The sequence below is a fragment of the Perognathus longimembris genome, chromosome 1 (assembly GCF_023159225.1).
Source record: "Perognathus longimembris pacificus isolate PPM17 chromosome 1, ASM2315922v1, whole genome shotgun sequence".
NCBI lineage: Eukaryota > Metazoa > Chordata > Mammalia > Rodentia > Heteromyidae > Perognathus > Perognathus longimembris.
Window position 1 is genome coordinate 120,582,701 of NC_063161.1, and position 23,765 is coordinate 120,606,465.

Consider the following 23,765-nt stretch of genomic DNA (forward strand, 5'->3'; position numbering starts at 1 on the left):
TTGTTCTAGTCAACAGAAAGATTATGAGTTGATTTGACTTAAGCCATATCTACCGTGTGCTCATTCATTCATTCATTCATTCATTCGTGTATGTGTGTGTGTGTGTGTGTGTGTGTGTGTGTGTGTGTATCTACATTGAATATGGTACTTTGTAGTCCCTAGTAATAAAGTAGTACTAAATAGGTTTTAGGAAACAAAATATCTTGATTATTTGTCTTCTTAAAACTCAGAAAATTGGAAATGAGTCCTTATTGTCCCACTTAGAGGTAAAGGCTAAAGTTAAATTTAGTGAACATGTGCATATACCAGGAGTTATGTAAATAAACTGGTGTTTTTTACAGTCATAAAATGGTGGTCTTTGGGCTGGGAATGTGGCCTAGTGGTTGAGAACTTGCTTCATATACCTGAATCCCTGGGTTCAATTCCTCAGTACCACATATATAGAAAAAGCCAGAAGTGGCACTGTGGATCAAGAGGTAGAGTGCTACCCTTAAAAAGAAGACAGAGACAGTGCTCCGGCCCTGTGTTCAAGCCCCAGAACTGGCAAAAAATAAAAATAAAAAAAATAGGTGGTCTCTTTTTCCTCTTCTTTTCTTTCCCTCCCTCCCTTCCTCCTTTTCTCCCTCCTTTCCTCCCTCCCTTCCTCCCCTCTTCCCCCTTCCATCCTTTCCTTCCCTCCTTCCTGCCCTGCTTTCCCCATCCTCAGCTTATTATTATCAAGGTGCCAAATTTCACAGTAAGTTAGTAGCATTATTTTGATGAATTAATATCAAGAAAACAATCAATTTTAAAAAAACATATATATTAAGTATACAGTTTAAAACTTAAACCAGGGCATGCTAGTGTATACCTTTAATCACAGCACTTGAGAAACAGAGGCAGGAGAATGAGTCCTTTCTCATGTTAGGGCCAGGATTCAGTCACTGGTACAAGCCCCTTTGCCCTGGGACCATGCTAGGGGCAGCTGTCAGTAATAGGACCAGGAAATTATTCTATGACATCTTATTTAACATTGTGACTTTCTGGTGTTCCTAAAACTTTAGGCAAATAAACAAACAAAAAAACAAAAACCAGAACCTAATATTGGTCATAATTCTCAAATGAAGTGGGATTGCTTTTGTCTTTTATTGCTTACTCTTTCATGTTTCTGTAATGTTACTGCTCTGTACTTGGCTTATTACTCATGGACATTTCCAGTTACCTTCTATTCTCATAATCACTGGTCTTATTTTTTCCCCAAAGATTATGGAGATAGTATTTCCCTCAATTCTCCAATACTGGTACTGTCTAAGTGCTTTATTAGATATTGTCTCATATATACCTCAGCACCATTGGTAGTAAGTTAGTCATTGTTTGGTATTTATCAATGCTGAAATCATGGTTTTATAAATCTCAGGTCCAGTGTTGCTTGTCATTAGTCTAAAGAACTTGTCCCTAGTCATCAATAAATTTCATCTTTTTTGAGAAGAAAGGCATTTTTAGGGAAATATATAAACTTGGTATTACTTAAGTTTTTGTGGTGCTGGGGATGGAACTACGTGCTTTGAACATGCTAAGCAAATTGCTTATTACTAAGCTAATCAGACTGGTTTTGTAAGGCAAGCATTGACTTTGTAGCTCAGGCTGGCCTTGAACTCATTATGTTGTCTCGGCTGTCCTCAAAGTTCTGATCCTTCTGCCTCCACCTCTGAGTGCTAGGATTACATTAACTGCTTTAAATTTTTTTAGTTGTTGTTTGTAGGGTTTGAATGCAGGGCCTGGGTGCTTTTGCACTCAAGGCTAGTGCTCTACTAGCCACAGCACCACTTCCAGTTTTCTGATGGTTAATTAGAGATAGAGTCTCACGTCTCACAGATTTTCCTGCCCAGGCTGGCTTTAAACCATGATCCTCAGGTCTCAGCCTCTTTTTTTTTTTTTAACCTTTTTCTATTTTTTTTTCAAATTTTTATTATCAAACTGATGTACAGAGAGGTTACAGTTTCATACGTTAGGCATTGGATACATTACTTGTACTGTTTGTTACCTCGTCTCTCATCCCCCCCTACCTCCTCCCCCTTTCCCTTTCCCCCATGAGGTGTTCAGTTCACTTAGACCAAACAGTTTTGCAAGTATTGCTTTTGTAGTTGTTTTGACTATCTGGGATTACAATCATGAGCCATTGGTACCCAGCTTAAATTTTAAAATTTATAATAATTTTATTTATAATAAAAGTATCAATAACCTCACATAGTTCAGAAAGTATAAAATGATGTATGACGCAAAGCCTTCTATCTGCTCTTCATTCACTTGGTCATGTTCTGAATTCTCATCCTCATAAATGGAAGATAATTGTTAGAGACTAAATCGTTCTCCTGTATTTGTTTATGTACTTTTCTTGGAATTTGTAAGCTGTATAAATACCTAATCCTTTTCTCAATACACTCTTTAAAAAAAATGGTGTCATTCCACACATACTTCTGAATCTTGTATTTTCAAGTGGCATTATATTTTCAGTTCATTTTTATATTCACTCATGCTTATACCCAAGAGAACTAAGCACTTATGTCCTCACAAAAATCTCTATGGGAATATACATAGCAACTTTTCATGGTAGCCAAAAAGAAATGGAAACAACCCTAAATATCTATCAGTTGGTGAATAGAGAAACAGAATATGGTATATCCATACAGAACAATAATATTTGGCAATAAAAAAGAATTGGTACTGATATTAACCATGACTTGATTAAAGCTTGGGAACATGCTAAATGAAAGAATCCAGTCACCTAAACTCACAAATTATGTGGTTACTATTATAAAAAATAGCTACAAGAAATATAAATTCTATTAGGAGTCTAATAGAGTGGTTCAGGGAAAATGAAGAGTGACTATCAAGGGCATGGGGTTAGGAGTGATATAAATGCTATAATATTTGGTATTGATGTTGATTAAAAAACACTGTCAAATACTCAAATCAGCAGAATTGAAAGCTCTAAAAAAGTATGTTTTATGATAGATGAATTACATCTTAATACATCTTTTTTTTCTTTTTTTGGCCAGTCCTGGGCCTTGAACTCAGGGCCTGAGCACTGTCCCTGGCTTCTTTTTGCTCAAGGCTAGCTCTCTGACACTTGAGCGACAGTGCCTCTTCTGGCCGTTTTCTGTATATGTGATGCTGGGGAATCGAACCCAGGGCCTCATATATACAAGGCAAGCACTCTTGCCACTAGGCCATATCCCCAGCCCCTTAATACATCTTTTCGTAAACATTTAAAAAGTGAAAATTAGCTTATTTCCCATTTTTCAATTGTTATTTTAGCCAAATGATTCATCCTCCAACAATGAGACAGACATAATCTAGACATTTCTAGTTTGTCTCATCAAATAATTTTTTATTTATTTATTTATTTTTGCCAGTCATGGGCCTAGGACGCAGGGCCTGAGCACTGTCCCTGGCTTCTCTTTGCTCAAGGCTAGCACTCTACCACTTGAGCCACAGCGCCACTTCTGGCCGTTTTCTATGTATGTGGTGTTGGGGAATCGAACCCAGGGCTTCATGTATAGGAGGCAAGCACTCTTGCCACTAGACCATATTCCCAGCCCCTCATCAAATGATTTGAGTTACTTCATTAGCAGGTATGAGTGTCTGACGCTTCTTTTTTTTTTAAGTTTTTATTATAAAACTGATGTACAGAGAGGTTACAGTTTCATATGTTAGGCATTGGATACATTTCTTGTACTGTTTGTTACCTTGTCCCTCATACCCCCCTCCCCCCTCACCCTTACCCTTTCCCCCCCTGAGGTGTTCGGTTCACTTACACCAAACAGTTTTGCAAGTATTGCTTTTGTAGTTGTTGCTCTTTTTTTATCCTGTGTCTCTCAATTTTGGTATTCCCTTTCAATTTCCTAGTTCTAACACCAGTATACACGGTTTCCAATATACTCAGATAAGATTACAGAGATAGTGTAGATACAATCACATGAAGGTGATACAAGAACATCATCAATAGTAGAAGCTACAGATACACATGGGATGTTGAAAGTAGTTACAACTGTGATATAACAATCATTTCCATAAAATGGAGTTCATTTCACTTAGCATCATCTTATGTGATCATAAGGGTATAGCTATTGGGCTCTTGTGATCCTCTGCTGTGACTTGCCTAAACCTGTGCTAATTATTCCCAATAAGAGAGACCATAGAGTCCATGTTTCTTTGGGTCTGGCTCACTTCACTTAGTATAATTTTTTCCAAGTCCTTCCACAGTGGACTTCCAAGTCCACTGGGGCAGTGTCATTCTTTCTGATAGAGGCATAAAATTCCATTGTGTATATGTACCACATTTTCCTGATCCATTCATCTACAGAGGGGCATCTGGGTTGGTTCCAGATTCTCGCTATGACAAATTGCGCTGCAATGAACATTGTTGTGCTGGTGGATATACCGTGATTTTGTTTGTGGTTTTTTGGATAGATACCCAAAAGTGGGGTTGCTGGGTAATTGGGGAGTTCTACATTTAGCCTTCTGAGGAATCTCTATAAGACCAATGGAACAGAATTGAAGACCCGGGAATGAACCCACAGAACTACGCCTACTTAATCTTTGATAAAGGAGCTAAAACAATACTATAGAAGAAAGATAGCCTCTTTAACAAATTGTGCTGGAAAAACTGGCTCAACACATGCAGCAAACTAAAACTAGATCCTTATATATCACCCTGCACTAAAATCAATTCCAAATGGATTAAAGACCTTGAAATCAAAACAGACAACCTGAAATCACTAAAGGAAGGAGTAGGAGAAACACTTGGGCTCCTTGGCGCAGGACGGAACTTCCTTAACAAAGACCCAGAAAGGCTACAAATCAAAGAAAGGTTGGACAAATGGGACTGCATCAAACTGCACAGCTTCTGCAGGGCAAAGGACGTAGCTCGCAAGATAAACAGAAAGCCCACAGACTGGGAGAAGATCTTTACCGGCCATTCAATGGACAAAGGCCTCATCTCTAAAATATATGCAGAACTAAAAAAATTACCTTCCTCCAAAACAAAACCGCAAAGAACCAATAGCCCCCTCATCAAGTGGGCTAAAGATTTACAAAGAGACTTCTCTGATGAGGAAATGAGAATGGCCAAGAGACATATGAAAAAGTGCTCTACATCACTGGCCATAAAAGAAATGCAAATCAAAACAACATTGAGATTCCATCTCACCCCAGTAAGAATGTCATATATCAAGAAAACTAACAATAACAGTTGTTGGAGGGGATGTTGCCAAAAGGGAACCCTACTTCATTGTTGGTGGGAATGTAAACTGGTTCATCCACTCTGTCTGCTGCTTCTTTTAGTGCCTGTGGCTTCTCTTGAGCCATGTCTGTACATAGTGTCACACAGGCCAGAGAATGGTCTATGTCCTTGACTGCACTACTTCACTTCTGTGAGGAGCCATTTCTCTGATTCACAAAAACATAGCATCTTCCCTGGTATTTCAAATTAGCATGTTCAGGCTACATTTTATTGCAGAAGTTATTTGCAGTTACTATTGAATTCCCAGGCTCCAGCTGAACCAAATGCTGTACCTATCAACATACTGTCTGTTCTAAGTGTGAATTGTCCTCTCTCCAAGTCTGCCATCTGCCCTGGGTTCCCTCTTCTAAGCTGCAGCTGGGCAAATAGAGTGCCTTTTAAATCTCCTCAGTGAATTATCTCTTTGTTGAATTTTATTTTTATTTATTTATTTATTTTTTGCCAGTCCTGGGCCTGGGACCCAGGGCCTGAGCACTGTCCCTGGCTTCTTCCCGCTCAAGGCTAGCACTCTGCCACCTGAGCCACAGCGCCCCTGCTGGCCGTTTTCCATATATGTGGTGCTGGGGAATCGAACCGAAAGCTCCATGTGTAGGAGGCAAGCGCTCTTGCCACTAGGCCATATTCCCAGCCCTGAATTTTATTTTTTAAGTGAGAGTATCTTTCCTCAAATTCTGCTGCCTCTGGATGCATATTTTTCAGTCTTAATTGGGAATGATTGGTAAATATGAGGAAAGCTTGATGATAAACTGTTCTAGAGCTCCATCTGACAGTTCGTTTTCTTTATGTGTGATCCTATTTCCTCATATGTGGGCAGAGAGCACTGTTTGGCAGGAATTCAAAGTTTGTATTCATTTTGTTGGAAGGAATGATTTCTTACAATGAAATATTAAAAAGAAAGTAAGAAAATGTCAAATATATTTCTGACAAATATATCCACCGTCCTTATTCATGCCTTTTTGTGTGTTTATTTTCAGCTTTCCTACAGGCTTGCCTTTCCTATTACCAGCGTATATAACTCAATATACACTGCCTGGAGGATTCTTGAAGTAATGAGAGAAGTGTCTGCAGCAAGGGATTGGCTGGCTTCTGTGGAGTCTCTGCTCCCCATCACTACGGCTGTCCCTGTGCATGTTTTCCTTCTGCTGGCTCACCTCCTGGTTGAAGATCAAGGACAGAATCTTCACCAAATACTAAAACTCACCACACAACTAGCCCAAACAGATTCTTCTCAGGTAACAAAAGAGAATAATGGGACACTAAGGGAGAATGGGAAGAAAGAATAATTGTTGAAATTATAACTCATTCTAATACATCTAGGTTTTAAGTTATGGTTTAATTCTTTTTCTTTTCTGTATTATTTTACTGACATCTTCTCTATTTGTTGATTTTTCTTATTCTGAGTTGATGTGCACAACAACGGAAATATTTCTTTGTCTGCTTTGCAAGGAAGCATGCATATAGTGCTGTTTTGATTCTTCCATTTTGGGGGTTTTTACTAATTTGTCATGCTTTTGCTAACTCTTATACCCTGTTCAAGGTAGATCCAAGTTAATCAATTCAGGATAAAGCTGCGTATGGATATAGTCACTAATGTATTTTAACTTCTTGAAATTTTATATCCTCTTTTGTTTTTGTTATTTAATGAACCTTGGGCCTTTGTTATGTATAACTCTGATCTGCCTGAGAGGGATATAATCATTCTTACTGTCTATTTAGAACTTCAGTATAATAAGATAGTAGTCCCAACACTAAGACATGTCTTTGGCTTTCATGCTATATGTTTGATATCGTAGTCTGTGGATCCCCCCTCCTCTTATTGAATATATATTTGTGTAAAGAGGATTGCCTAACCAAAAGAGCATACCAGTTTTATTATCTTGTTTATCAGTGCCAGTGTTTATGCTTCTCTTAAAGAATGATAAATGGAAAATCATGTGTTCCTAGAGGAAAAAAAATAGTGGTAGAGTACTTGCTGAGCAGATATGAGGCTCTGAGTTTAATCTTTTAATAATAAGAAAAGTGATTTGTTGGAATTCTTGTTTACCTCCAACTTGTCATGAGCATTCCTTTTTGTCAAATAACCAACTGCTGATAACACTCCAAAAGTTTACATTTTCACCATACCTCCTGGTTTTTTAGGTGGGTCTTCATTTAATGTGTACTATACATATAATATGAGTCATTTCAATTTTCTTTCTTCTTTCAACTTTATATAATGACCCCACTTCTACCAATGTTTTTCTTCTGTGTTGATGCCTAATAGGGTAATCTCTATAGGCTAACTAATGAAGGGATACTGGTTGGAGCTTACCTAAAGAAGGATCCTTTGAAATAATACAGTGAATTCCCATTAGTGTGTCTAAGGCAGTTTTTTCCTCTGTGAATTAGCTGCAAATCCAAAGCCTTATAAGCTAATCTTCCCAATCAAAAAGTAACAGAAGGGTAGAGCCACTCAGATTGGCTTTGCTTGGGTCATGTGTCCACATTGGCGCAACCATTATGATAGGATAATAAAGCCTTATAATTTATCATCCTGATTGGAATGACAGTGGGGTAAAATTAAAGTGCCAGAGTTCTAAAATATCTGTGCCACTGGATTCATGTAGAAAGAGTTTAGTATGATTCCTTCAGAGAAATATCTAAACTGAGCATTAACCAGATATTACTAATTTTTAGGTAAATTGAGAGGGATTTTTTCAGTCATTTTCAATGAAGTCACTTAAGTTCTATGCATATATAATTTTTAATCAATTTATAAAATGTAATGTACCAAGGAACAAAAGTTTATACATTTTTAAAGTTATTTTTAATTGGCCCGTGAAACATAAGGATTACACATGTAAATGGATATTTTGATATATGCATACATTGTAAAATGTTAAAAGCAGGTGAAATGTCTGTTTCCTCAAATATTTATCACTTCCTTATGGTCAAATCTTCAAATTATTTCTTCTAGTTGTATATCTCATATACATTATTATCTATAATTATCCTGCTGTGCAGTAGCATATAAGAACTTGCTCCGATCTAACAGTAATATAGCCTCTACTATAGCTTACCCCTACCTCTCTTCCCAAGACTTTAGTAACACCATTTTATTTTAAACTTCTATTAGACCATCTTTCTTAAATTATACTAAGTATCAGGCAGTAAAAAGCTTATAAATTTAACTTTAGGTAACCACAAATTAATTCCTTCCTTAAACCCTACTCTCATGGATAAATTTAACAATATAATTTTTGTGAAGCTCTATGCTTCTTTTATATACTTGGTATTTGCTTACCTTTCTTATGTTTAGAAGTGGCAGTAGCCATGTTTATTTTATTTTCTCCTTTTTTTGTACTTGATTTTACAAGTTTGAGTTCTTTTATTTCCCTTTTGCATTTTGGTTAACTCTAGCTAAAGGTTTTGTTTTGTTTAATGGGAATAATTGCAATCTTTGTCAGTTTTATTTTATGTTTTCAGGGCTTATTTTGCCCATTTGTAAAAGTAAACACATATTTGAGTCATTTGAAATCACTTATGTGGCTAGGTTCATGGCCTGTGACTGTCTCGTCTTTTCAAAGTCATATATTCTCAAATAGTAAAAGTTGACTTTCAGGGCAGAATCCTGTGATAGTTCTACTTGGGGTCACACACCATTTTTTTAAACATGGAAAATGAATAGGAAATGTGTGAAATTTAATGGTCTGTAAGTTACTGCTGTGAGAAAAGAAGAAACTATATTCTATAAAAGAACTTGCACAAAGAGCCTTTGGACACTTTGCACTCTGTTCCATTGTGATTGTGTTCTATGAATTGCTACCCCCTGAAGTTATTCTGCTTAGTGTGTTCTTTGCACCAGCGAAAATAAGCCAGAATGTACAGTACTTTTAATAAAGATTTTTAGCATTAAGAAGTGCTACACTACTTACTATTCCCTGGTAGCCAATAGCATTGATTATGGCTTGAGAAAATTGGGATGAGCTTGCCAGCTTGAAGTAGTTACACAATGGAAAACACACACCAAAATATGTCAACTTGCATCTACCTCATCCTGTGGCAGTGTATTTATTGCTTCTTTATATTCTCCATGAAGATGCGTGTATAATAAATATTTTTAATGACATCTAAATGGTTTTTTGTTTTCCTAATGTGCAAATGAAAGCAACAGTTTATCCCAGGGAAGCTTTCCTGCATCAGTTTTCTGCCATTTTGTGGTAGTAATACTGGGCAAGTTACTTCTGGTGAACCTACAGATTTGAAATTTTCATCGAAGGAATGTTTGATTTTTCAATTCATCCCATATTACTGTGATACATATTAGCTTACTAGTAAAATCCATTTATTTTGATGTGTCACTGAACACAAGAAAGGATAGGGTAGAGCTTGATGAAGACAGGCTGAGTACCGCCTTCAGGAGAGGGAAGTTTGTGTGCTTCCAACTGTTAGGTCCAAGGCTTTTTTCAAAAGCTCAAAAGGAAAAGAATGTGTAGGACTACAGAATGTCAAAAGCATGCTTACTTGAGATGTTCGCTAAACAATGGTCAAAAGTTATTCTATGTGTATAGATATACCTGCCTGACATCATAATTAGATGATAATGCAACATAATTAAAGTTTTACTAAATAAAAAGTCTTGTTTTTCCTCTTTGTTTTGAAAAGCAATGTTTATGAAATGTTGAGACATTATATCTTGTTAGGGTTAAAACATTAAAAAGGTATGACAAAAATGCAATCAGTATAGAATCTTGAACATGAAGGAATCACTTATTAATTGAGTAGTCATGGAGCTTGTGTGAAAAATATACATAATTTGTTTCAATATCATTATGACTTCCTTTAATCCCTTTTCCTGTATTTTCTAAGACTTAGTATCCTGGACACATATCTAGATATATTCTATGTCATCTTCATATTCTTGCTTCCACTTGGTAGGGGGAAAAAAAACCAACATTGGAAGTTGGGATGTGATGACAGTCATGGAGGTACTCACAATGCATAGAGAAGGTGGGCAGTAAACCCTTTGCTAAGGGCAATGATGCAGAGAAAAAGGTGTTGTTCAAACCCAGAAAGGGGCATGAGAAGACTTATTTTATGAGTGAGTCTTGCTGGATAAGTACACATTCTTTGAAATAGGAAGCCTATTGTCTGTTTCAATCACAATTTTTTCTTTTTGTGTGGCAGGAGAGGGACAATACTGGTGGCTGCTGATTCAGGGTTGTCCTTGCTTGGCTTTTTCATACAAAGCTAGCACAGTACCATTTAAGCCATACCTCCAGGTCTGGCTTTTTGCTGGCTAACTCATGATAAGAGTCTCACAGTTTTGTCTGCCTGGACTGCCTTCAAATTGGGATCCTCAGAGCTTAGCTTCTTGGGTAGCTAATATTACAAACACGAACAACTAGCACTTGGCTTTAAATGTTTATTTTTAAGCTTCATACATGATATGTATATAATTGTCCTTGAGTATCACTGTTAAGAAAACAGTACGATACATTTCTGAAGGTTCTGGAATAATTCTTATGAGCCATAGTTTCATTAATAGCACTTATCTCTAGTATTTCATATTTAACTTTTTTTGTTGGTGGTCAGAGCCAGCAGCACATAGTTCCAATTGCACTTATTATTGTAGAGCTGTAGTTGAGATAATGAGACAAAATTTGGTGAGAGAGTTCAACTCCAGAATTCTTAATGTTGGAGAGCTATGTTAATTCCTTTACCCCTAAGCCTTGAGACTTGTTGCTGGCCCTTTGTCTGTTGAATCCACTGGGCTTCTACCTCACCAGTGTCAGTTTTGGTAGACAGTACAATTGACTGGAAAAATTTCAGAATATTTAATGTGAAGAAATTGGGCATTCTGAAGTCAAGTTGCTTCAAATGGTTTAATATAGTTACAATGTGCTAAGTGAAGCACATGTAGGTAAGCTAAGAAGTGACTCAGAATGATTGATGTATGACGTACTTAGGGTTTATTGATTGGAAGTTTGAGATCACAAGTCCACTGTCCTTGCTTACTACTTTTCTTGTATAATGATGTATTTAAGAGGATTTGTTCATTTTTTTCCTTCTGTCTCTAAAGAACACAAACATGAAGTATAAGTAACCTAGATTCATCATGTTACTGAGTTCAAATAGTGCTTAAACTGAATGAGATAACTAAGGACAAATTAGCATTCTGAAGTATCCTATAGTTGTCTCGAATGTAAGCCATCTTTAAAAGGAATTATAGCAGATAAAATTAGATTAGAATTCATGAAAGGATTTCCTTAAGGGAAACCATATTTTATTTGTTTTTGCCATCCAGTAACCTTGAACAGTTCTTGTGTTTTGTTGACATTGAATCAACACATAAACATATTACATCTATCTACCTCTTGTCCTAAGTCTCCAAACTATTTTTTCATAATTTCACATATATTCTAACTCATAGAACATTGTGGAGTCCAGGGACAGGTTTAGGTTAGGTAAGATTACAGTAAAATCTTATTAAATGAAATCCTATTAATTTAGGATAGAGGGTAATTTGATATAGGCTGAGTTAAAACATAAGCAGGTGTTGAAGATGCTATTTTTAGGCAGTTTAGATTTGCTCATTTATATTAGTACAATGAATATGCCAATTTAAAGTGATCAGATTATTCATTAAACATATCAAGAGGGACTAGTACTTGGAAACACTTGGCTAATTAGTTTGTTACAGTATATACATGAAAGCAATCAACTTTTATTTATTTTACCTTTTTCTTTAATTCATTCTTGCCTACCTTCATTATTTGTAGTATCCTGAATTATTAATGATAATGTTACCAGTGAATTTTGCTCTATTTATGTCGTTATATTTATCTTTTAATGGCAGAGGTGCTGCTTGATCTGTGTTAAGTGCAGTTGTTATGGAGTTATCATTTAGCTTGAAATGTTTTGGACACCTTGTTTTTATTAGTCTCATTTTATTTATTAAGCATTCTCAAATTATTTACTCACCCAAAATATGTTTATTACAAGCTTCCTTTATGGTGAGTGCTGATAACACTAAGATGAAAGAATAGAGTCTTTGCCTTTAGGAATGATGGGTTGGTAGAGGCATTAAAAATGTCTCTTTAGTGCAAGATGACAATTGTCATTGTGGAATTGTATACATACTTTTGCACCATAGACGAAAAGGCTCATAAAGTAGGGGAAAGAAAACATTCTAGGCAAAAAGAAGAGCATATACAAAGTCATTGATATGTGACAGTTCACAATGGGAGAACACAATTACAAGTCATACTACATTAAGTTGGATATATAGCATGAGGGAAGTTGGTCTGATAAGTAAATGCATATATATTTAGAATCACTATCCTAAGGATACTTACAGCCAGACAGGATACATGAATTTCTCTGTATTACTGGTACGAACAGATATGGGGGAGAGTTGTGTAACAGGATGTTAAAATAGGCGTTTTGGTGAAGACCTAAATATGCCAAAATGGATTTTGAGCAGAACCTGTAATGCAGCAGAAGTAAACTTTGATGTGTGAGAGCTACTATAACTCAGCCTCTTCAATGCAGCTAAGTAAAGTTTTGTTTTGTAAAAATGCATTTTGCTGAGGTTTACAGATGGAGGTCTCAATTTGGTTAAAGCTTTTCTCAGTAATGTTACATTATAATGAATGGTGTATTGTTAAAAAGTTGTGAGGCACTAAGCAATTGAAATAAAAGGCATGCTCATTCTCTTCTTTTTTCCCTTTTTCTGTCTGTCTGTCTGTCTGTCTGTCTCTCTCTCTCTCTCTCTTTCTCTTTCCTTCCTCCCTCCCTCCCTTCTTTCTCCCTTCCCTTCCCTTCCTTCTTATTCTGGGGCTTGAACTCAGGGCCTGGGATCTGTCCCTGAGCTTTTTAGTTCCAGATTAGCTCTGCCTCTTGAGTTCAGCCCCACTTCAGCTTTTTAGTGGTTGATTGAAGTTTTACAAACTTTCCCACCTAGGTTGGCTTCAAATCTCAACAGTCAGATATCAGCCTCCTGAGTAGGATTTTAGGTATGAGCTACTTGTGCCCAGTTTAGAATTGTTTTTGAAACAGTAGAAAAATACATTAGATTGTCTTAAATCAAACCTTAGCTGAAGCCGCCATGACACATGCTGTTCATGAAAGACTTAGTACAGTCCTTCTAATCGGATGAATTGTCTTGTTGTGCAAAAACTGTTATTACACTGTGTGTGAAACCAACCATGCTGCAGGGGGAAAAATTAAATTGCCTGACTGAGAGGTCACTTGTGAATAGTAACACAAGATCTATTACCGTTATTAGAGACTCTGGAGGACATTCACCCTTTTATAGTCTTTCAACTGCTGGAATGAAATATTTTAGTGGTAAATGACACCCTTCTGGGAAATCCTCCTGAAGATTCATTCTTTTCTATTTGTATGTTGAGGGAAAAAAAGCAGGAAGCATGGGGGAGGGGTTGCATTATTCTTTTCAGATCACTTAAAAATTACCTAATTTGATTTTTTGTGATAACAATTGCCTTTAAATGATCCTCCTCACACCATTCTTAATCTCTATCACCTAGGCTATTTCTGTAGGGAAATTTGTGATTGCATGAAAGCTTAGGCACCAGGGTAGCTGTAGTTTATGGCAAAATGTGGATTATATGCTTTAAGATATGAAATGAAAGGCCTGCTCATTTTATTTTCTTTTAAAGGTCTTTCATTGTATATAAGGAGAAATATGTGATCATATGTTTTAGTTTTGTGGCAACTGTCTCAATGGTAAACATTTTAAGAAATAATTTCAATGTCAGTGAATTGCTCTTGATCTGTGGTGAGTCTTTATAATGTAGTTAGTAAAATGCAAACCAGAGTTCTTCACATTGTATTATATTCATCATAAACTATCCATCCATTTGTTCTAGTTTGTATCATTCAGAATTTTCTACCTTTTTGTTAGATTGTTGAAAATAGTTTTTGTGGGAATAAAAAAGATATAATCAGATAGTATTGCAAATAATTTGGGTAATTTTTTGTTTTGATTAATTTTAAAGTCAAATAGATGACTCTTTTTCTCTTTTCATTATTTGATTTTACTGTCTTTTATTTTCCTCTAAAACTTCCTTACTTTTTGTCTAAAAGGTATGGAATTCTTAGAGAGTGATATGAATAGCGATATAAATTCTGTTGATTTTTCTCAGTGCCTGCTTTTGTTACAGGTATTTTCATTGGTTCATTAAAACATATCTGTTGAAATGTGGATTGGGAAAAAAGAATAGAGGAAAGGAAATACATTGTCAGTAGGAATAGTACATAGATATTTGAGCTTCACCTGGAAATGAAAATAATTTTTTTAAATGGGAGATAGAAGTCCTTTGTCAGGTTGTTAATGAGAGGCTTGACCTAGATGCTGCAGCAGCAGCATCTTTGGGGATGATGAGAGATGCAAAATGCACTGTTGCTAGGCAACTCTCTTGGCTGCCTTTGGAGCAGGTTCATATGTGCTAAGAGCTAATGAATCCTTGTGTCTGCTCTTTGAAACTGTTCAAAAGCCAATGAAGACATACCCAGGCATTTAGCATTTATAAGTACCTGAACCATTCTTGCCATGTCATTTACTCATTAAACGTTAAGTTGACCATTTTTTGCGTCCTGAATATTGCTTTGTTTTTCAGGGTGAATCAAGATATAGGCTCTTATAAACATGTTTCCACAAAAGGGCTCAATAAAAATGATTTAGCTCTGGTTGGTGTTATTTTACATTATTGTATATGAAGGGTTATTTTAAACATGAATGTCTCTTTTTTCTATTTTTCTCTTCAGTGAAAAGTGTTGTTAGAACTCCTCTCTCCAAGCCTCTTAGAAAATATCAAGTCTTACAATCTGTATACCTCCTTTAACCTATGACTATTGTCTCTTAAGATAGTAAGAATATGGAATTGTAGGTAGCCTGTCTAAGCCCCTCCCCTCAAAAACAGAGAAAAAAGTCCTGGACAATAATCAGAAAACAAGCCACAGAACACAAACTAAAGCCTGATTCCTCTTAATCAAATAATGAATTTCACTCAGTAACTTGTAAGATTCCATATAGTCTTGAAAAGGTGGTGGCAACCTATAATAACCTCTCAGTAGCGTTGTGAGGATTAGAAGATCGTGTACATGATAAAACATTATGAAGTGCTATACAAATGGTAGTTTTTTAGACATTGATTTCTAACAGTTCACCTAAAGTCAATAAGAATTTTAGCTTGCTGGATTTATTTGATAAAACAGAATTGTCCATAATTTTGTTTTAATAATTGAATATTAAACAATGTTATTGAATATATGATGTGTTTTAAAATATAGAAAGAAGACTACAAAAGTTTCTCTTTAAAAATATTTCTTAATGAAAAATTTCAGGCTTGTTCAAAAGTGAAGAGAGTAGTACTGTATACTAAGCCTGAGTGCACATCCTTTAAACTCAGATGGCCATTACATAGCCAGTCTATTATTGTACATTCCACCACTCAACTCTCCACTTCTAAAATGTTATTTTGAAGCATACTCCAAACTGGACTTTCAAATAAAGTTCAAACCTTCTTTTTTTTTTGGTCAGTCATGCGGCTTGAACTGGCCTGGGTGCTGTACCTGAGCTCTTCAGCTCCAAGCAACTGCTTTACCACTTTGAGCCACAGCACCACTTCCATGTTCAAAAACTTTCTTTCCAGAAACACTGTGTTACCTTTTGCTTATGGAAACAATTTTACTATATTCTTATAAGTTTTATAATTTAATAGTATGTTGAACTTTTATAATAAAGTATTTTTCTGTAATTTGCATTTGTAAATAATGAGATTGGATCCTCTTAAAGTTCCAATTTCCTATTAATTTTCTTTAACATTTAGATTTATTGCCTTTTGTTTTGGAGGTAGGGGAGAAGAATCTGTATGGTAAGAATTTTATAGTTAAAAATATCAAGTCAAGCTGGGCGCCTGTGGCTCATGCATGTAATCCTGGCTACTCAGGAGATTGAGATTTGAGGATTGTGGTTCAAAGTCAGCCCAAGAGGAAAGTCTAGAGACTCTTATCTCCAATTAACTACCAGAAAACTGGAGGTGGTGCTGTGGCTCAAAAGTGGTAGAGCACTAGCCTTGAGTGAAAGAGCTCAGGGACAGCACTGAGGCCCTGAGTTCAAGCTCCATAATTGACAAAATAAATAAAAATCAAGTCATTATTTCACAGGTATATACATATGTGTATTTTTTTAAGTATGTACTTAGACTATAGCAAGTTTTGAATTAGTTTGGCTGGATTTAGAATTCTAGATTGGGAACCATTAACTTTAGAATTTTGTTTGCTTTCTTCTGTTACTTACATAGCTTTCAGTGTTACAGTGGAGAAATGCAAAATTATTTTGGTAAGGGGTAACACTGATGGAGATGTATTGTGCACATAAATTGATGTTGAATTTAAACCCTTTACACAACTATTTAGAGATAATGATAAAAAATAAATACCCCTTCCCCCAATACAAAGGAAACATCATCTCCCCCAAATAAACCTTGGTTCTATTCATAACAAACAATTTCTTCTCTAGATTTTCAGGATATGCTCTGTTCCCAGTAATGTATCAATTTGCTATGATGAGTTTATTTTCGTTTGCTGTGTTGGATAATTCTTAATTAGAAAATTTGGGCCCTTGAGTTTTGGAAGTCTCTTCATCATTTTTTTTTTTTTTTGGCCAGTCCTGGGCCTTGAACTCAGGGCCTGAGCACTGTCCCTGGCTTCCTTTTTTGCTCAAGGCTAGCATTCTGCCACTTGAGCCACAGCGCCACTTCTGGCCATTTTCTGTATATGTGGTGCTGGGGAATCGAACCCAGGGCTTCATGTATACGAGGCGAGCACTCTTGCCACTAGGCCATATCCCCAGCCCTCTTCATCATTTTGTCATTGATTTCTTTTCTTTTTTTCACTGTTCATATGACGTACTTTATTTCCTATCTACAACCATTAAAAACACTTTGTAAGTTTACACTGTATAGCTTTATTCATGTCTGAAATAAGACACAGGGCAGGGTAGAGCTGATAGATTGGACTGTGGTCCTCCTACCATCCAATTCCTGTGAAAGGAGCCTTTTGAAGACAGAAATGAGAACAGTAGAAGAAGAGGTGGACAGTTGGCCCAAGGATGCCTTTCCTCCCTTCCCTCCTGAGGGGTGCTCCAGGGCCCTCACCAGGAAACCCCGCTGAGCAGGAAGGGGACTTGGCATGGTATGGGAGAGAGCAGGATGCTCAGGAAAGATAGCTTCTGGTTCTCTTCTCCAGTTGCTGGGGTTGGAGCTATTTTTAGCACTGTCCACAAGGTTTCCCTGGGATTGGGAAGAAGAGGAGGAAGAGGAAGAGAAAGGGACAACAGGGAGAAGGAGGAGAAGGACGACAAGCTGGGAATTTGGGATTCTCTTCTTGTGGAAATAGGTTTCTTTCCTATTTCATTCCCAGGTATGGTGAGTTTGTCCAGGGATAAACAGATTCTTTGCCTCCTATATGAACTTTATTGTTGCTTTCTGGATCTTCTGCTATTTGGATTCTGAAGCACTTTTCTTATCCCTATTTGCTTTTCTCAAAGCTTTTCCCTCCACATTTGGGCATGCTTTCCTTGACTTTATCTTTTAATTTTGGTGTATCTTTTTTTTTTTTGTCTTCTGGATTAAGAAAAAAATCACATCTATCATTTGTCCTAACATTTGGTTCTGAAATATCCCTGTATGTTAAAAGGTTGGTTTTGTCAACCTTTGGAACTATTGAGAAGTTTTAGGAAGAAGTTGAGTGATTGGGGATGGGACATTATCTTTGTCTTTTTTTTTTTTTTGGCCAGTCCTGGGGCTTAAATTCAGGGCCTGAGCACCATCCCTGGCTTCTTTTTGCTTTTGCTCAAGGCTATCACTCTACCACTTGAGCCACAGCACCCTTTCTGGCCTTTTTTATATATGTGGTGCTGAGAAATTGAACCCAGGGCTTCATGTACACGAGGCAAGCACTCTACCACTAAGCCACATTCCCAGCCTGGGAGAGTATCTTTGAAGGATAGTAGGTACCCAGTCCCTTCATCTTTCACTTTTGGCTTGGTTTCCATGGGTAAACAGGCCTCCTGTACTATATGTTCCCACAATAATGTACTGTGCTGCCTCTAGCTCAAACTGACAACAGCATACAGAGACCATCGATTGAAATGTCTGAATCACTAGCTAACATTTCCTTGTTATAAACTGTCTCAGGTATCTTATAAACAGCAGAAACTGACCAATTTATGTATTTACTTTTTTTTTTTTTTTTGGCCAGTCCTGGGCCTTGGACTCAGGGCCTGAGCACTGTCCCTGGCTTCTTCCCGCTCAAGGCTAGCACTCTGCCACTTGAGCCACAGCGCCGCTTCTGGCCATTTTTCTGTATATGTGGTACTGGGGAATCGAACCTAGGGCCTCGTGTATCCGAGGCAGGCACTCTTGCCACTAGGCTATATCCCCAGCCCCTACTTTTTTGTTTTTATACTCATTGCATCTGCTTGTCTATAGAGCATATAAGTGTTCATTTCACATTTCTTCTGAATTCTTTAAAAATGATTTCCTTTGTGTGTAGCTCTTGAATCTAATGGGATCTTCTTTTCTTTTATAGTGCTTGTTAGGATTATTTGTCTCTAGTAGTTAATCAGTTCTTATCATGTCTACTGATTAACCTACCAGTACCCCCATTGGTTTTGTGGTTTTGTTTTTTGTTTTTTTTTTTTGTGTTTTATTTTACTGTCAGTGTGATGTCAGAGGCCCCATTGGTTTTTCACTGGCTCCTTCTAACAATGGATTTTGGCATCATCTTACTAATATTTGTTTCAGTTCTTTAGTTTGATGATTTTCCTCGAGGCAGAACATTATACAAGATAAGAGCTTACTAAATCTGTTTCATGGAATTTCCCAACAGTGTACTAAACTATCTATTCTAAGCAATAACTTCAGTCTTCATTGTCATTTACTGCTCAAAGAAATTTAGATCAATCCCTTTTTTACATTCTGTTTTTTTTTTTTCATTAATGCTATTTCATTCTATGTATCAATCTTGGCTAAAACAGTATTTGGATCAGGTCATTTGTTTTGCCATTTTTCATGCAGACTCTATTTAATGGTAATCTTTTCTTTGATACTATTTTACAACCTTCTGTAATTTATTTGTAAAATATATGTATGTGTATATATAACATTTAAATTTTAAAGTTTTGTCACTGAAGAAGGAAACTTTGGAGTCTTACTTTCTGTTCAGCCAACTTGTTTTCACCCTTTATTCTTACTTCTCTCTTATCTAGGGTAAATTGGCATTACATTTACCATTGATAATTATTTATATTTTCATACCCTAGTAGATTGATTTGCCTTATATATCTTTGGTTTCCTTGAGGTACTTTCTTTAAGCTACTATTAAAACCGAAAGCTTTGGATTTCTCTACTTTTATTACTTATCTGCTTTCTTTTTTTTATTTTTATTTTATTTTTGGCCAGTCCTGGGCCTTGGACTCAGCGCCTGAACACCATCCCTGGCTTCTTCCCGCTCAAGGCTAGCACTCTGCCACCTGAGCCACAGCGCCCCTTCTGGCTGTTTTCCATATATGTGGTGCTGGGGAATTGAACTGAGAGCTTCATGTGTAGGAGGCAAGCACTCTTGCCACTAGGCCATATTCCCAGCCCCCTTAGTTGCTTTCTTAAATGAATGCATTTAATTATATCTCATTTTTAGAGGAATTCCCAACACTTTCTTCCTACTCTGATGTAAAATATGATTACTAGTGGCAACATCACAGTAGATGTTGTGCCTAGCTGACAGAAAAAATACATATAGTATGCATTATTTACATGACATTGTCTTTTGGTTTTTGATCTACTGCCCAGATTTATAAAGATTCAGAACTTGCACAGTAGAACATAAAAAGTACTTTCCATTTGGTGCCAGTTGTACTTCTAGCTACTCAAACTCTGAGATCTGAGGATTACAGTTTGAAGCCAGATAAAGCTGTTCCCACCAAAAAGCAAAAGTGGAGCTGTGGATGCAGTGGTAGAGCTCCAGCCTTGAGCAGAAAAAGCTCAGGGACAGCACCCATGTTCAGTGTTCACACCCCAAGACCAGTACAAAGAAACCAAAAACAATAACAACAATCATCCTTTTTTCAAGAAAAAAAATGAATGCCATCAGGAACTCAGTCATTATAGTTACAATTTCTAGTAAGTTCTCAAAATATTAGCAATTGCTGTAATTAATGTTGATTAACCATTACTTTGTGATTTAAGTTTTCTTAAATAATTTTCTAAATAATAGATTGTTTGTGAGATATAATGAAGTTACTAATGAAACTCAACCTGGAAACTAAGTCTAAGTCTGGGAGAGGTGGTCTCAAACTCAAGTAAAACTGCTCAAGTATATGATACTTTATAATTTTATGGTCTGTAATAATTCATCTCTTTTCCTACATTTGGATATGCTATGTTTTTATATACCAAGAAACTTTTTATATATCAAAAAATAATTTTTCTTTTACTAGGAATTGAATTCAAGGCTTCGTGTTTTCTTGGCTTGCTTGTCAGCAGGCACTTAAATCACCTGGCTTTTTGCTGGTTATTTTAGTGTTAAAAGTTTCTCAGACTTTCAGCATAGGCTGACTTTTAACCTTGATTCTCCAAATCTCAGCTTCCTAAGTAGCTGGGATTATAGATGTGAACCACTGACAGCTGACCATCCATTTAAAAAAATATACTAGCAATCTTTATCTGATAAGTAAAAATTTCTGATTCTAAGTTAATTTGATGAGAATACTATCGCTAAGTACTTTTCCTTGAAAATGGTAGGCTTTTTATCTTTGTTTACTGAACACATTTATTACAAAATTATTATCATTAGATTCATAGGGAAATCAGTACTTTCAGTATGTGGGGTATTAAAGATACAAAGTCATCCCTACCTTTGGTATTGAAAGCACATGGCTTTTGGACTTGATCCAATCTTAGGTATTTTATAAGCTTCAGCTTCATCATTTGAAACATGGTAATAACCACTGTCTACCAAATGCTTATTGGATTTGATGGTAAGTGTTAAATAAATGCTAGCTGCTATTATTAGACAAGTCACTATGTACAGAGCAGATGCTTCAGATGGATTAGAATGAGGCTAGAATTATTGATCATCTTTAGAAAGAAGATTGCTCATTAGGGACCTTTGATCATGTAGATACGTTTCTTCCCTATATTTTTTATATGACTCTCAAAAGGTAAACTACATGACTTTATTTAATTTTTATCTTGTGATATAAATGTAATTTGAATCTCAGGGAAATAAAATTATACCATGTTTACCTTTCTTTTGATGTTGCTGAATGCCTGCAGATACCTTGTAAGTGGAGGAAATAATTATCTTTTCAGCAGCTGTAATGGACTGCTTCCCAATGAATCACTAAAATAATAAATTGATGCCATGAGTGTCAAGTAATCGAAGAAGATGGAATTAACTAATGTTCAGTGGCTTAATTGAACAGCATATGTTTTTTTATAGAATGATTTTATTTTTTTATTTTTATTTATTTTTTTTTCCTCAAATTTTTATTATCAAACTGACGTACAGAGAGGTTACAGTATCCTACGTTGGGCATTGGATACATTTCTTGTACTGTTTGTTGCCTTGTCCCTCATGCCCCCTCCCTCCCCTCCTTTCCCTCCTCCCCCCTGGTGTTCAGTTCACTTACACCAAACAGTTTTGCAAGTATTGCTTTTGTAGTTATTTCTCTTTTTTTACCCTGTGTCTCTCGAATTTGGTATTCCCTTTGAATTTCCTACTTCCATTACCAGTAAACACGGTTTCCAATATACTCAGATAAGATTACAGAGATAGTGTAGGTACAAACATAGGAAGGTGATACAAAACATTATCTATAATAGAAACTACACATACACATAGGACGTTGAAAGTGGTTACAACTGTGATATATCACTTGTTTCCATAACATGGAGTTCATTTCAATTAGCATCATCTTATGTGTTTCTAAGGGTATAGCTATTGGGCCTTGTGATGCTCTGCTATGGCTTGCCTAAACCTGTACTAATTATTCCCAATAAGAGAGGCCATAGAGTCCATGTTTCTTTGGGTCTGGCTCACTTCACTTAGTATAACTTTTTCCAAGTCCTTCCATTTCCTTATAAATGGAACAATGTCATTCTTTCTGATAGAGGCATAAAATTCCATTGTGTAAATGTACCACATTTTCCTGATCCATTCATCTATGGAGGGGCATCTGGGTTGGTTCCAGCTTCTCGCTATGACAAATTGTGCTGCGATGAACATTGTTGTGCTGGTGGCATTACTGTGATTTTGTTTGTGGGCTTTTGGATAGATACCCAACAGTGGGGCTGCTGGGTCATAGGGGAGTTCTATATTGAGCCTTCTGAGGAATCTCCATACTGCTTGCCAGAGTGGCTGAACCAGTTTACATTCCCACCAACAATGAAGTAGGGTTCCCTTTTGGCCACATCCCCTCCAACAATTGTTATTATTAGTTTTCTTGATATATGACATTCTTGCTGGGGTGAGATGGAATCTCAATGTTGTTTTGATTTGCATTTCCTTTATGGCCAGTGATGTAGAGCATTTTTTCATATGTCTATTGGCCATTCTCATTTCCTCATCAGAGAAGTTTCTTTGTAAGTCTAGCCCACTTGATGAGGAGGCTATTGGTTCTTTGCAGTTTTGTTTTGGAAGAAGGTAATTTTTTTAGTTCTGCATATATTTTAGAGATGAGGCCTTTGTCTGTTGAATGTCCGGTAAAGATCTTCTCCCAGTCTGTGGGCTTTCTGTTTATCTTGAGAGCTATGTCCTTTGCCGTGCAGAAGCTCTGGAGTTTGATGCAGTCCCATTTGTCCAACCTTTCTTTGATTTGTAGCCTTTCAGGGTCTTTGTTAAGGAAGTTCTGTCCTGTGCCAAGGAACCCAAGTGTTTCTCCTACTCCTTCCTTTAGTGTCTTCAGGGTGCCTGTTTTGATTTCAAGGTCTTTAATCCATTTGGAATTGATTTTGGTGCAGGGTGATATATAAGGATCTAGTTTTAGTTTGTTGCATGTGTTGAGCCAGTTTTGCCAGCACCACTTGTTAAAGAGGCTATCTTAGAATGATTTTATTTTTTTTTTAAAGACAGAGTCTTGTTATGTTGCCTCTTAGACACAACTTAGACACAACTCTTAGACACAAATAATCCTCCTATTTCAGCCTCCTGAGTAGCTGGTATTATAGGCATTACCATCATGCTTATCTAGAATGAGTACTTCTTAAAAAATTTCCTTTCAGTGTTAAAACGATTAAGGAATGCATTTATGCTTCTGTCTGTAATACTGTTTTTCTTTTTTTTTTCTTTCTTTCTTTTTCTTTTCTTTTCTTTTTTTTTTTTTTTTTTTGCCAGTCCTGGGCCTAGAACTCAGAGCCTGAGCACTGTCCCTGGCTTCTTTTTGCTCAAAGCTAGCACTCTGCCACTTGAGCCA

At 36.5% G+C, this 23,765-nt stretch overlaps 1 protein-coding gene across 1 annotated transcript in view; it reads left to right on the plus strand.

Moving 5' to 3' along the window:
- The window catches only part of Focad (focadhesin), a 267,544-nt gene that overhangs the window by 94,812 nt on the left and 148,967 nt on the right, over nucleotides 1–23,765 (plus strand). Inside the window, exon 11 of the mRNA XM_048358113.1 lies at nucleotides 6,259–6,516. Coding sequence (XP_048214070.1) covers nucleotides 6,259–6,516 — 258 coding nt within the window. The remainder of the gene's footprint in view (nucleotides 1–6,258; nucleotides 6,517–23,765) is intronic.